The sequence below is a fragment of the Giraffa tippelskirchi genome, chromosome 14 (genome assembly GCF_054371585.1).
Source record: "Giraffa tippelskirchi isolate mGirTip1 chromosome 14, T2T-mGirTip1v1.2.pri, whole genome shotgun sequence".
NCBI lineage: Eukaryota > Metazoa > Chordata > Mammalia > Artiodactyla > Giraffidae > Giraffa > Giraffa tippelskirchi.
The window spans coordinates 72,243,118-72,258,675 of NC_137288.1; the positions used below are offsets into that span (position 1 = coordinate 72,243,118).

Here is a 15,558-nt window from a genome sequence, read left to right on the forward strand (position 1 = left end):
GGGCACAGTGGATGCCTGAACCCCAGGCCGAGTGGCCACAGCCCTAACAGAGCAGCTAGGGACGTGCCTGCTGCTCTAGGCATCAACAGAAAGAAGCACCCAACCCCCAAGGCACTGGCTTCCCTGGCGGCTCAGCAGTAAAGAACCTGCCTGCTAATGCAGAAGACCCGGGTTTGATCCTTGGGTTGGGAAGATCCCCTGGAGAAGGAAATGACAACCCACTCCTTGGAAATCCCACGCCTGGGAAATCCCATGGACAGAAGAGCCTGGCGGCTACAGTCAGTGGGGTCGCAAAAGAGTAAGACACGACTGAGCAACTAAACAACAACCAACCTACAAGGAACCAGAAATGAGACTCCTGGGCAGGGCTCCTAAGGTTCCCACATCCACTCCTGCTTAGAAGTCCACGCAACAGTGATTTAGGACTACAGTTCAAATGGAATGAAAACAGAATTTCAATAACTCAAAGATGGTTTTCTGACAAACTAAAAGATGCCTTCCCTGGATATATCCTGCTTATCACCCATAAATACTACTCACTAGTGGCAACTTTCGATGATATGTTAGTACATCAACCAAAGGAATCTTCTGGGTTTTTCCATCCATTCCTCAGAGAACAGATGGATGTGGTACCCATGTGTGTGCGCACGTTCCGTGTGCTCGATTGTGTAGGATTCTTTGTGACCCTTTGGACTGTGTCTGCCAGGCTCCACTGTGCATGGGATTTTTTAGGCAAGAACACTGGAGTGGGTTGCCATTTCCTCCTCCAGGGGATCTTCCCGACCCAGGGATTGAACCCGTGTCTCTTGAGTTGGCAGGCAGGTTCTTTACTGCTGAGCCACCAAGGAACTCAAGGTTGCCCCGTTATTTCTTTCCAGCCCCAGAAATTACAGAGAGAATGCATTCAGTCATTTTCGGGATATCACACTGTGGAAAATTTGTTTTTCAATCCAGAAGATTGTTGAACTGCTTTTTTTTTTTCATTGCAGATAACTCAAAACTGGTTTGGTTCTATGACATCAACCTTGGCACGTATGAAGAGCAAAGAACTTTGCCTTGTTTGGAACCGAAAGAGAGGAACCTCTACTTTCTCTTTTCCATTTTTATGAAGACAGTATTTTTTCCTTTTAGCTGGATGATGTATACTTTTAACATTCCAAGGGGAAAGTGTCAGTGATATGCAAGTCATAATAAAAGAAAATCAAAAGAAATGCAATTGCAAGGGACAAGGAACTTCATCATTTTTAGTATGAAATGCCCAGAGGAAAATCTAATTTTAAAAATTACCAGCACCATATGAAGGAGACAGGAATATACAGAAAGATTTGTTACTTTAAAAATTAACTTAATTCTTAATCTTTCTGGCTCTTGGGCTTTTTTCTCTTTATTTTTAAAGGCCAAAAATTATCATTTGATGTTGGATAAGGAGTAAACCTCACATCGTTGCAATGTGATACTGGGAAGTGACAACGGAACGCCCCGGTCTGTTTCTGGCTTGCTGGCTGGAATGCAGCAGGGCACTTCAAGAGTTATTAAGAGTGAATGTATATTGAGGATGAAACCATGTCTCTTTTCCATTAACATAAAGGTACCTATTAAAAATGAAAATGTGGACTTCCCTGGTGGTCCCGTGGTGGTTAAGAATCCACCTGCCAATGCAGGGGAAACGGGGTCAATCCCTGGTCCGGGAAGATCCCACATGCCTCGGCGAAGCTAAGCCCACGCCCCCCATCTCCCGAGCCCCCAGGCGCCCGGAGCCCGTGCTCTGGTGCAAGCGCAGCCACCACCGCGAGAAGCCCACCCAGAGAGCGGAGAGGAGCCCCCAGCCCCCAGGGAGAGGAAGCCCGAGCACAGCAGCCAAGACCCAGCCCAGCCAGAAACGATAATCGTACATAAAGATGTAAACGAATATTCATGGGGCCCCCTGCAGTTGATAGAATTCTTCCATATCCATCAACTGGGTGTGATCCTCCTAACAACTTATAGAAAAGTCGTGACTCCTGTCACCTCTACTAGACAGATGATCATGAAGAGGTTACTTTTCCAAGGACATAGGGTCACTTGATGGCGGAACCAGGACTCAAACCCAGAATTCTGCCATAAAGCATCTCGCCTTCCATCCTCTCACACGGCCTCCCTGGTCGGAGTTCTATGACTCCCAGCTAAACAGGCTTGCACAGAACCAAGATGTCATAAGCTGAATACAGCTGTGATTTGCTTATTTATAACAGCTCTGTCTCTTTGAAAAAGAGACATCATTTAACAGTTATGAGAAAAACAATCAAGCTCACTTCTATCATAAATGTTGGCTGACATTAGGGGGCTTTGACTTATTTCTAACCCAGCGAGATTTAATTCTGCCACCCTCAACCCATACTAAGAGAAATTGGAATCATTCATTATTTACAGGGAGAGCCCAAATAATATTGCAATATCACAGGCTTCCTTTAAAAGCCTTTTTCTTGATGGAATCTCTGATTTTCCTTTCAGGCATGAAAAATAACACTGTTATTATCAGAGTGTCCTGGCTGAGGGTTAGCAGTGAGGAAGGAAGGAGATGGCACGAATAATATTGATCTCTAACCTTTTATCTAGTTTTTGGTTGGAATCAAATTCAGTGTTTAGTTAGCTCCATAGCTTTCTCTATAGTAAGGATTCTCTTGACATAAGGCTTTTAGATTTGAGGAGATAAATTTCCTTTGTCCAGGTGTGATTTTTCTCCACTTGGCTGGAGTCAGCCTGAAAACGGAAGACCCCGAGATCTGGGAGAAAGATTCCTGAGGGTTCTCTTCTCTTCAAGAGTGGATTCCACAGAAAGCTCTCTGCCCTCATCTGTTAGCAGCAGTGGTGGGTCTGGTAGGCTCAGAGAAAAATAGAGACATCACTTTTCTGTCCACTGCCCATTATAATGATTTTGTTCTTTTATTTTTTTATTATTTTTTTGGCAGTACCATGTGACTTGTAGGATGCTAGTTCCCTGACCAGGGGTTGAATCCAGGCCCAGAGCAGCGAAAGCATCGAACCACTGGACCACCAGGGACTTGCTGATTTTTCTTCTTTTATTGCTATGTACAGCTGCTCTTTTTGTCCTTCCCTGGCATCTCTTAATGTGCCATCCTCTCACCTTCTCTTAGCATCTGTCTTTGCTCCCATCCAGCTGGTCTCAAGGCGCAGTCTCCCAGGCTCTGAGGCCACACGGCTGAGCCTTTCCTGAGCCCCACAGCCTGGCACAGACTCTCGAAGCAGACTCTGCCCAGGTTCCCAGTGAGCTGTGTTAGGCTGATACACCAACAGTCTCCACGTCGGGATGAACAAGTAGACCCAGATGGGATTCCTAAAAACCCTGAAGCTCAGTGAGCATGTTTTGTTGAAACTTCCACCAGTAAATGTTCTAGGAATGCTGGAATGCAACATAAAATTTGCTGCCTAGGAAGACATTACGCAGGTTTCGAGAATGGAGATGAATTCGCCAGCCTCCACTGGGTGACTCTTGTCATATTCTTCTAATTGAACAGGCAATATTCTTCAAAAAGTCCTAAGCCACGTCTCCACTGAGAAGGCAAATGGGCCTCTTTTCAACCTGCCTACACTGAGCCCTCACGGTGGTTTCAATAAACGACTCGAGCAGTCATCTCGGTTTCCTCTTCTGTAATGAGATGAGGGACACCCCCTGCTTCTCTTTCACCTCGCTTGTTGCTCAAAGGGAATTTTCCCCCTTCTTGTGCATTTTCTATAAATTAGCCTAATAGATGGGTCAAATGAATCTGTTCAGACTTCCCCCCAAAATTCCCTTCCTCACCCTGACAGTATCTGTCCTGACCCTAAGCTGCTTCCCCTTGTGGCTCACCCCCCTGCCATCCCAAGCCGCCTCCTGCTCGCCTGACTGTCTGTCCTGCAGGATTTCCCGGGCATCAGCTTGGAGGCCAGCAGGACCTCAACTCAGGTGGACTCGGGAAAACCGCTGTTCCTCCTCCCCCGGTTGAAGACAAGTGTGCAGGAAGGCAGGAGGGGGTGATGTGAGGAGGCAGCCCTGGGCAGGTGTGTCACGGCCACGCGGCCCTTGAGTGGGCTCCACGAAGGAGGGGCTGGGGTCTGCAGGTCATCCAGGCCTGGGGGCCTCAGCGCAGGAGGCCCGGGTGAGAGTGGAGGGGAACCGTGTCCACGAGTAACTCCTGGCTGTGTGGCTTTCCAAACAAACAGCTCCTGGAAAGGATCGTTGAAATGGACGTCACAGCCTGTTCCATTTCTGGAGGCCCAACCCAAGTTCTCCTCTTTCCCAGCCCTGTGGATACATGCTCATTTCCTTGGCAGCCTTAGATAAAGCTCTTAATGTGATCTGAGTGCCTCAGAGATTAGCATGATTATAAATATGAGTGTTCAAACACAAGCAAGTTGAAACCAAATGCTCCTCAAACACTGGCTCTCTGTGATAGGAAGGTTTTTGGTGGTGCCTTGAGCCCTTGGATAAACGAGCTGGAAAATAGAGTGAAATGGGCCCGCTGGTGAATCCCCAAGGCCAGGCTCCCACACAGCAAGGAGGAGACGCAATAGCTGCTCCCGATGTATACAATCCACGGTGGCTGGCAGCAGAGCTCTGGACGAGAATCTAAGAAATACTAATTCAGAACTTCAAGCAGGGGCTCGGGTGGGCGATACACAGGCTCTTGATCAAAACAGACAGTCTTTACTCCACAGCCAACCTGCAAAACATCCCCTTCTTGTTCTAACTGCTTGGTGGGGCTTATGAGAGACTCACTAACCTGTAGTTATAAATAGCCATCAAGGAGTTTGTTTATCTAACTAAGAGAAAACACTGTTCAAGATTTTTAAAAACATGCACTTGACACCAGAGAGATGTGACTGCTACGGGTGGAGGGGCAGAGCCCAGCAGCCCGAGCCTGCCGTTTTGATGTGGTCACTACTTGCTAAGCAGACCTGCCACTCGGCAAAACTTTGCGTGCCCAATTCTAGGTATTTGAAAGTTTAAAAACACAGCTCTTTCAAGAAATTCTAAAATTAAAGGTTTTTTCATTAATTCGTCAAAACCTTTCCCCAAGTTAGTCCAAAAGCCTGAGATTTTACTTGTCAAGTCATGTGAAGGCAGAAGGGATCCTGATGGCCAGATCTCTTCTTTAATCTCCTAGCATTGGTATCACCAGCTTTTGTCAACCTAACCGACCAACTTATCTACAGAGCGCTACTCCTGAATGTTAAATAATAAAGGTTAACATGTGTTCCCGGGAGGCAAAAGATAATAACCTACGAGCCGACTGTCAGCACCTACATTTTTTTTTAATTTTAAAAAGCTTTCTATTTTGTTTTGGGATATAACTGATTAACAATATTGTGATAGTTTCAGGTGAGCAGCGAAGGAACTCAGCCATACATGTACAAGTATCCCTTCTCCTCCAAACTCCCCTCCCATCCAGGCTGCCACTAACATTGAGCGAGTCCCATGGGCTCTACAGTAGGTCCTTGCTGGTTATCCATTGTAAATATGGCAGTAGAGTCCAGTTTGTGATTGGAAGATACAGTTGTGTGGGTCTGGTGGAATTCTAGGACACCCACTGTATTGGGATGGTAGGTGATCAGGGGAAAATGCCTCTTCAGTCTTCAATTTCAGTATTTTCTACCTACGTATCTGACCATGGAGGGCTTCCCTGGTGGCTCAGCTGTAAAGAATCTGGCTGCAATGCAGGAGACATAGGAGACGTGGGTTCAATCCCTGGGCCACGAAGATCCCCTGGAGGGCATGGGAGTCTCTCTGTGGGAGAATCCCCTGGACAGAGGAGCCTGGTGGGCTGCAGTCCACGGGGTCGCAGAGTTGGGCGCGACTGAAGGCTCGGAGCACACACAGTCTGGCCACGGCTCCTCTGGCAGAGGGTCCAGGAGGCTGGCACAGCGTGGAGCAGGGTGCTGCCTGGATGCCAGTTCTACCCACAGCTAGGCACACCGCTATTCTACCCGTGCCAGGGCAGCTCAGAACTGGCATCCAGTTCACTTGTATGAAGATCCACCACCTGTCACTCTGTCACCTGAAAACCTATTTCGCTTGGCTTCTGATTCTGCACTCCACCCGTCGCCCCCAGGAGGCAGTGTGATGGTGAGGATGGAGCACAAGCATCAGCGGAAGACAGAACTGGGCTGCGACCTCCACTCGGCAAATCCCCAACAGTGTCAGCGAGTCAGATGAGTTCGCTGTTCTCTTTTCTTTCCCCGGAATGCTTCAATCTAACTTGGGAGATGAGATCTTCAACGCCTCTGAGCCTCCATGTCTTAATTCATAAAATACAGAAAATAAGGCTCTAGTTCCAGAGTTGTCATCAGAATAAATGACTTCCGTGAAGCACTTTAGCATAGGCACTGCCATCAGTCATTGTGAATGCTTCTACTCCCCTCATCTTTCCGTTTAACTGTCAGAAATCTCAATTTTCCTCTTCTTTCAAAGAAGGGATAGGAAATGCAAATATGAAAAGAGCCGTGTGAAAAGCTTGAAGCTGGTAAAGTTCTTTTTGCAGGAGTTGTAGTTTTTGATTTGAGGATCTTATTAATATTCCCTTAAATCATTAGTCAAGGGAAGTTCTTGAAAAAACAACTCAAACTAGACTTGATACCTTTGAGCCACCAGACACAAGCCTGCAAGAGTTCTAGAGTCAGAAAAAGCTATGCCTTCCCGACCTCAGTGCAGAAGGGCTAGCCTGTCCTCATCAAGCTGGGATTTCCACCCCAACAGAAAAAACTTCTGACTTTTCCTAAGCCATGAGGTCCCCACCTGGAATATTCTGACAGCTAGCTACTTCAAAAAGTCAATGGCAGGTGCAGAGGTGGACAGACAGCTGACACAGTCAAGGGAAGATGAACCTTCCATAAGACAATAATATTTAAAAGTCATGTGTGGCTCTGGAAAGAGGAAACCTGAATACGGATGCTAGAGACACTCAAGTAACTCTTAATGGTACCGAAAGGATGAAAACCACCTTCTTCACACACCTGCACCTTCCTATTCTGGGCAATTGGAGTTTAGGGACAAAGTTTAGTTTTGGGACAAAGACAACGCAGCACTGTTTCACAAAGATTTATGGGAATGGCCACATACCTTCCCCAAGGAGTTGACACCTCATATCCTTCCTAACAAGTCAGCTACAACCTCGCTAACGGGCTTGTAGGCTGACGGCTCCCAAATTTCTTATAAGCCTCTAATCCTGATTTGTTGTTGTTCAGTCACTCAGTCGTGTCTGACTCTGTGACCCCATGGACTGCAGCACACCAGGCCCCCCATCCATCACCAACTCCCGGAATTTGCCCAAACTCATGTCCACTGAGTCAGTGATGCCATCCAACCATCTCATCCTCTGTCGTCCCCTTCTCCTCCTGTCTTCAATCTTTCCCAGCATCAGGGTCTTTTCCATGTAAATCCTAATTTAGAATCAAATTTCTTCAAACCCAGCACTCCCCAAGGGGCGCTCACTAAGCTTCCCTCAAATCTGCCTTTAGAAGCCCCGTCAGCTCCCCTGAAGCCTCAGCCCGGCTGGGAGCCCCCAAGTGACCTCGCTTCCCCCTCTCCGCTCCCCACCCACCCTTCGCTGCCGTGAGGCCGCCTGCCCTTCCTCGGCCCACCCCTGCCGGGCCCCTCGGTCCCACTGCACTGCTCCAGCTCTCCCCACCTTGCCTTGTCCCTCCAGCCTGCTCCTGGCCCCGCTTCCAGGGAGCTCCCCTCAAACAGCAAAGCAACTGCACCCTTCTCTCTCACTCCCAGGCCCTGAGTGGTTTTCCATCCCCGGTGAGCTGGCCCCGATGACGCCTTCAGCCCCACCTCTCCGCAAGACAGTCTCCCACCTTCAGCTCCCTGTGCTGCTGGAAGCGCCAGCCCGAAGCCTCACCCTCTCAGCTGACCCTGGCTCACACTGCGTTTCCATGCTTCTCAGGACTCAGCCCAGACGCAGGGGACGGACCTGTGGGTCCCGCGGGGGACGGGGAGGCTGGGGCACCCTGGGGGCGTAGCACTGCCATGTATACACTACCATGAGTACAACAGCTCGCTAGTGGGGAACGGCTGTGTAACACAGGGAGCGCCGCTCAGCGCTCTGTGACAACCTAGAGGTGGGATGGGGCGTGGTAGGAGGGAGGCTCACGTGCACTTCTAGCCAATTCATGATGTTGTACAGCAGAAACCAACACAACGCTGTAAAGCAACTCTTCTCCAATTAAAACTTTTTTTAAAGAAGACGCAAAAAAAAAAAAAGACTGCTCAAACGCCACCTCTTCTACGCAGCCTTTCTTGCCCAAGCCCCACCACCTCCCCACCACGCCCGCTTCTCATGCTGCCCAACGCCGCTCCCTGGCAGCCCCCGTTTGCCTCCTCTCCCCAAGGGCAGGGCCTGCATCTCGTTCACCTTATTCACCAGCTTCCAACGGTGCCTGGCACTGGGTAAAAGCTGTGAAAGGATTTGTGGGATGAATAAATAAATAAATTGGAATCACGACAATTTGATGAACAGCTCAATCCATAAAGGCTGTGCCATGCTCCAGGAAGACGGACTCTTGACACACTAAGAATCTCGGGGCCGTCTGGAGCTGAGCCTGCGTGGCATGTGGTCGAGTCTAGAGCGCTGAGACGGATTTCTGAGTCTACGACGCTGTAGCTCTAAGACTCCACCTGGGATGTCCAGTCCCTCCGAGCCTCAGTTTATTCATCTCCAGGGACGAGGGCATGGCGCACTGGCTTCCAGGGCTGGAGTGAGAGCGGCCTTGAGAGGACTTTCCCCAGCGGGTCCCTCGGAAGGGGCGTGGAGGGCAGGCCTGTCCACCCACCGAGAGGGCTGAACCGGGCCCTGGGGCCCTGGGGCCCCGGGGGCCCCGGGGCCCGAGCACAGCTCCCGCCTCGAGGGACCGACGCTCCGCCTGAAGCGGCGAGGCGCCCTCACTGGAGAGGCTGAGAAGCCGCCCACGAGGCTGATGGTATCAGATGGGTCAGGAAGCCACACACAGCCAGGCGGGCGCGGGCGGCGGAGCGCAGAGCGGGGCGGGCCTGCGGGCTGAGGCGAGGGGCGCGGTGGGGGAGAGGGGCCCGGGGCCGGCCTGCGGGGCAGCTGGGGGCCCCGGTCCATGAGGCGGCTCCGCCTGCCGCCTCTGCTGCCCCCTGTCGGCGCGGAGGAGCGCAGAGGGCGGGCAGGGGGCCTGCCGGGGGCCAGGACGCCCGCTGGGGTCCGCAGCGCCCTCTCCTCCTTTCTGTCCCTGGAGCGCTCGTCACAGCCTCTCTTTTCTGCCCACAATCTGCCCCCCCTTTCTCTCTAAGGTCGGAGGTCACCACCGGGGGTCTCCCAGGTGTGGACCACGGATGGAACCGAGAAAGGGCGCTGCACACGGCCGGGCCTCTGGTTCTCCTGCCCGGCCTGCCCACGGGTTTCCCCGAGGGGGCCCAGAGGCCTATTGCCCTGAACGCCTCAGTGAACATGCATGCAGTCTGCTGGGGGGCAGATGGCGGGCTACGGACAGAGGGGAGGAAGAAGAGTGGACGGCAAGGCCCTCAGGCAGCAGAGGGCTCGTCCCTTGGACACAGGGGACGGCAAGGAACTTTTCCATTCACACCAGCCCAGCGCTTTCAGCTCACAGAATCCGACTAGGCCGCAGGCTCGGACCACTCTAGGTAAACCTGTGCTGAGAGACGGCAGTCTCAGGATTTCCAGCAGAGGCCCTGGCCTCCACGCACTAGACTCCAGGAGAAGCTCCAGTCTCCTCGAGACAACAGAGACGCCGGCCGACCTTGCCACTGGGCCCTGGGAGGCAGGCTCGCCCTCCGGGAAGCCCTGCCGCACAGCCCCAGGGGCTGCCCCAGACACCCGGGCTGGGCGTCCCCCTGCACCTCCTCCGACCTGACGCTGCAAGGACACCCCCCGGTCCACGACCCGCCCACCTGAACCTCCAGAAAGAGAAGGCCTGGGAGGCCCTCTCCAGGTCCTGATTTACGCGCCCCTCTCCTGTTCTGCTCAGGAACTGCCAACCCGTGGATTTCAGGACCGCAAGGGGCTCTTCGCCTGCAGTCCTCACCTCCCCACGTCTTGGACAACCAGAGACGCTGGTCGGAGCGCTTGCCCAGAGGCAGCTCGGGGCTGGAGGAGCGAACCGTAACGCTCGGCCGTCCGGCTTCTCCATTTTCTCTCCCCTGTGCTGGCTGCTTGGTGAGAAAAAGACACAGCGGCAACTCACGTGAGCCCAAGCCGGAGGCCACCCTCCGTCACACAGACAGTCCTGAAGCTGTTAATAAAGAAAGCCTTCACACAAATAGACGATTACATTAATTGTGGGTCTGACGGTTTCCCCCCCTCAAGGAACCAAGTCCTCAGTTGGGGTTAGGAAGAAGACAAGGGAAGAGGGGCCAAGTCCTTTTCTATTTTAAGCAAGAAAACAGAGTCCCAGAGAAGTGAAATGTCAGCCAGCATGGACGGCAGGACCAGACACCTCATGATGTGGAGGGTGGTCCCAGGGGGCAAGGGGCCCTCAGAGTGAGTGTCCCCCAGTACGTCTGGACCATGAGAGATGGCACATCCCATGGAAACCCTTCACCTGGGGTTGGTCCATAAAACAACGTAAGAGGCAACTGAACAGAGGCCTTAGAGGGGCACCCACGCCTGGCTCTGCGAGGCTGTTTTCAGTGAAAATTAGTATTGGCTGCTTCCGGCTTTCACCTTGAACTCAGCTGACTGTATCTTCTCTCACTCTTTATAATGGTAACGCCGTGTACAGCGTAAAGGTCACACCTGTGTTTATACGTCATACGTCATCAAAATACCGTGAAGAGAACGCTATGTGGTCTCTATCAGAAGATCAAAAACAAAAAAAAAGAGAAGAAGAGCAAGAGGCAGGCCCGGCTTCTGACACAGGGCAGCTTGGCTCTTCTCGAACCCGAGATGGGCCCGGGGCCCACTGTGGCCACAGAGGTTGTCCAGGCCAAGTACACACTGTTTATTGACAGAGAGACAAACTGCACCTGCCTGGTTTCAGGGTGACCAGGGAATTTCCAGTCTGGATACAAGAAAACTTTTACACTGTACCCATTCTTTTTTTCTTTCAAAAGCCAAAATTAGAAAGAAAACAAACATATTTGGGGCTCAACGTAGCAGGAAAAAGAAACTCAGAGGTCAAGAGATTTCATAAGAAAAGCTCCGACCGGGTCTCAACTCACCTGGCCTAGAGTCCAGAGGTCCTGGGATTGGGGTGGGAGCGGGCTGTGGCCCCCCAGGGCCGTGGGAGGCTAGTTTTTCTCAGAAAGGTGCCCAGGTAGAGGTGCCCCTGGTCCCCAAGATGCAGGAGCGGGTCGTGAGGACGCTAGGGGGTGAGGAGGGCAGAGGATTCCCGGAGGAGCGTTTCTCTCGTCTACCCTAGTGGTGCCTTGAGGTGCAATTAATAAGTAACTGCCAAGAACAACTGGACAGAAGGCACTTAGCCATTGCCTACCTCTGCCAACGCAGAAATAACCCGATACTGTTTACCTGGCCGCCCAGTGACCCGGCCCTCGCAGGCATCTCTCTAATTAGCATATTCCCGGTAGCCCAGGCCTCGGGACCGGCTGTCACACACTCTCCTACATTCCAGGCCTCAGTCCACTCGCTGCCGGGGCCCTCCGAGCCCCCCAGGCAGTCTGCCAGCCACTCTGGGGACAGTGAGATCTGTTGCTCCCTCCAGGGGCCCTTCCACCTGCAGGCACACCGGCCGTCAGCCTGTTCTAGCCCCAGGGTCCGAGACCCATACCCATCTTCAAGAAGGCATCCTCCGAAGCGGTGTGGGAAAAAAGCTTTCTTTCCTTGAGAATCACCTGGTAGTGTACTGACTTGGAAACAGGTCGGTCAGCTTCCCTTCAACCAGGTTGTAACTGAAACCGATCAGTCTCCATTAATACCCAAGACGCCAGGGGTGCTTTATAAAGTTGCTCGTCACCATCCGGGCAGTCGTTGAGTCATTCAGTTCACGTGAGATCATTCAGGTTATAAGATACTGGATGAATCCATTATCTAAAATCATGTGAAGATAGATTTATACTCAGGTGATTTTTTTTTTTTTTTAAGTACCTCAGTTGGGTTCTTTTCTCCCAAGCAGTGGAAATCAAGTTACCCTCTGCCCCGCCTTCTCCAGCCCCTGATTCTAAAGAGAGCTGAGAAAAATAAAGAGAGTTGGGATCAAGTCAGACTTAAACAAAACAGAGGTAGGGCTGGGCAAGTGATTTTCACCAAAATCACAAAAACACAACTGAAAGAGAACTATTCTTAAGAAAGACTCGTGTACCATAAAAGGGGAATTTCCAGAAGCCTCTCATATTAGCAATTCGCTCTTCCATTCCCTTCCTCTCTAGTTTCAAGTTGAGATGATGACAAAAAGACTGACTTGTCAGAAGGAAAAAAAAAAAAACACATGAAACTCCGTATACAAACATGTAAACGGACAGAGTTGACACTTGCGGGAATTTCCACACCTGTTCTTCTGAGCGGCCATGAAGAGGAGGGAAGAGAGAGAGAAAGCGAAGGGAAGCTTTGCCCCCTCACCCGCATTCATTCAGAGTCGTAAATGCTGTTTTCTTACTTTTAAATAAATATCACTACTTACTGAGCACATGTTTTATTTTTCTTGTGGGGCAAACATATAGTTTTCCCCAAGTAAAAGTTCTGATACGGATGCTTCTTTTTTTTGTCAGAAACTTATGTAGCTGGGAATTTTCTGAAAACTAGTGTAAGTGTATATGTTTCTCCTTTCACTTTCCATTTTTACACAAGCATTGGAGGCCAATGTGCACGGGCTAATTTCAGTAGAATGTTCCAGAGTGTGGGGAAGGACACCATCCCAGGGGATGAGGGGACATTTATTGGGCATTTGCTTTTCATAAGGCTTGGGATATCTGGTACTGTGGGGGAGTCAGATTCAGGAAATAGAAGAAAAAAATCCAATTGAATAGGGAAATAAGCCAAACAAAAATGGACATCAAGATAACAAACCACATATGAAAACACAGACGCATGCACATAACCAGCTGTAGTTTCTACAAGCTGGGCTGAATCTGCTCACCTTGCAAAGACTTCCCGTACGGGGGTGGGGTGGGGAGACTGCCCACGTATATTTCTTAGTCTCTACTGGCCAGCTCGTAATGTTTTTGAAATCCCTTTCAGTGGTGTCATTTACATCATGTCTACTTTTTATTTTTTCCACACTCAAGCCACTTTATTAATCTTAAACATTTTCCTGAAGGTATAATCTACCTATAGAAAAATGAACATTTGTGTGTGTGTGTACAGTTGGATGAATCTGGACTAAAAGTGAATGCCTGGGCAAGCCACTCCCCTCTGAAGATATGGACGCTTTTCCATCCTTCCAGAAAGATCCCTTGAAGCCATTTAGTTTGAAAATTATTTGCATCTGAATGTTTCAGCGTGGAGATGATCAGAGCCAAATGTGTGGGAAGCCAGCCTCATCATCAATCATTTACTGCAAACATAGGTTGTGAAGATTCCGGAGATGCGAAGTGAGCCTGCACGGACACGCTGGCAGGGATGGGCGTTTTTAAGAGATGCCAAGGGACTTCTCAGGGACAACGAGCTCGTGGGCCCCCTCAGCAGCCCTGCTGGAAACCTGACCATGCCGCTGAAGACCCAGAATGTTTCCTTTCTGGTTCTGTTCTTCAGGCATCGGGGTTAACATGTTCAGAAAGAGGGAAGTTGAGGCGGGATAGTCAAATTGACCATATTCTCAAAGGAGCAGAGGCTCTCTCTGACGAGGAGGGTGCAACCACGGCTCTGAGCACTCTTTTCCAAAATTCTATTGCAACATCGAAAGAGGAGTTCACATGACTGGGCAAATTAGACATTTTCTTCACATTTCCTGTTTCCCAAACTTCCGAGGAGACCTTCAGGGGAATGTCTGGCCCGGAGTCACCAATTCAGGTTGAGGGACAGAGACTCTATTTTGCGAGGATGTAGCCCTACCGGCAGGGGCGGGGGCGGGGCTGAGAGGAGAAACAAGGCCAAAGGCACCGTCCTTTGGGGAACGTGTAGGGGTACCTCGACCCACTGAACCCGAATTCTGGCAGAGAGGCCAGGGGCAGAAGACCAGACGAAGCAGGAGCCGCACCTCCAGTCTCGTTTCTCACGAAGGGCGGAGCTGCTTCATGGACATTTGAATCGTACGGCTTCAAAGCAAAAACAGAGTGAAAAAAGTCCCAACATACTATGTAGAAAGCAGGTTTTTTTTTTTTCTTCTAAATCACTTTTCCAAAATGGTAACCCGAGGTAATCCTTTCTTAAATCTTCCAGCAATCAAAACAATGTGGTTACAAAAGTTTACAACTTTAAAACCTTTCAAAGGTCACCTCCCTGCCTCACACCCTCTCACATTAAGAGCATAACGGATATTTTGAGTCACACATATTGTTCTTTGTTCAATTTGCATCTGGTGAAATCCCTCCTTTGGGCTAATTTAGTAAGCAGAGCCTTGGCCTCCCTTGGTGATTGTTCTCTTGTCTTCTCTATTTTTTGCATGTGTCAAAAAAGTTGAGATTTCCAACGGATCCAATGAAGGGGCAGCCTTTGTCCCTGAAGCGCTCTTTTTGCTCAGATGGATTTCCCGTCTTGCTTGGGATGGAATTCCTCCTCCTTCACGGCTCAGCTGAGGCCCCTGCGCCCCGCGACACTCCAGGCCTCCCCTCCTTGGCCCCTCCCGACCTGGCCTCTTGTCCAACCGACATGCTTCCCCATATTTCAGGCTCAGATGGTTGGTCTCCACCATCTGACTATGTTATTGAAGGCCTCCATCAAGAGTTCTCGGTGCTAGGTGACAGCCTGGAGGGGCGGGGTGGGGAGGGGGAAGAGAGGGGCTTTAGGATGGAGGGCACACGGGTGTGCCCGAGGCCGATTCATACTGCAGAGGCCGTCATGATATTGTAAAGTGATCATCCTCCAGTCCGTGTGTGTGTGTGTATATGCGTTCTCAGGACCTCCCTGGTGGTCCAGAGATTAAGACTTCACCTTCCATCCCTGGTCAGAGAGACCACGTGCCTCAAAGCCGAAAACCCAAAACATAGAACAGAAGAATATGGTAACCAGTTCAATAAAGACGTTAAAGATGGTCCACAATGACAACAACAACAACAAAAATCTTAAACAAAAATGGAAAAGTTGTTGTGCCAAAGTGAGACTGTAAGAGAAAGGCTGGCTGAAGGTGGGACCGATCCCAAGCACCCCTGCTCCCATGCGGGGGTTCCCGCTGGCCGAGACGCTCAGCTCCAGCGCACGGCAAGGGACTCTCGGGCCCAGAGACTCACTCTTCCCACCAGATGCACCGTGCACGCCAGCCGTCACGGGAGGCCTGAGTGCTTTATGAGGCTGCCTGTTCACTCCCCCGGCTTCATGTGTAAGCCAACGGTGCTTGGCTTTTAGAAACATATTTCTTTCTCTATGATTAATTTACAAGTGACTCATGATCAGCTTCACCAGCCAGTCCATGTGACCCGCGGTGCTGGGTGAGTGTGTCTATAGATGTGTAAACCAAAGCGGTTCTTAGAACACAGACTCCCCCTCC

The 15,558-nt window shown here is 50.6% G+C and overlaps 1 protein-coding gene across 2 annotated transcripts in view; it reads right to left on the bottom strand.

Moving 5' to 3' along the window:
* Nucleotides 1-15,558, bottom strand: part of BCL2 (BCL2 apoptosis regulator) — a 197,710-nt gene that overhangs the window by 26,051 nt on the left and 156,101 nt on the right. The window contains exon 3 of one of the 2 annotated variants that reach the window (XM_081562282.1): nt 3,049-4,203. The exons of the other annotated variant lie outside the window; for it this stretch is intronic. Coding sequence (XP_081418408.1) covers nt 3,940-4,203 — 264 coding nt within the window. The 3' untranslated portion in view covers nt 3,049-3,939. Of the gene's footprint in view, nt 1-3,048; nt 4,204-15,558 lie in introns of those variants that run through there. 2 annotated transcript variants of the gene reach the window in all.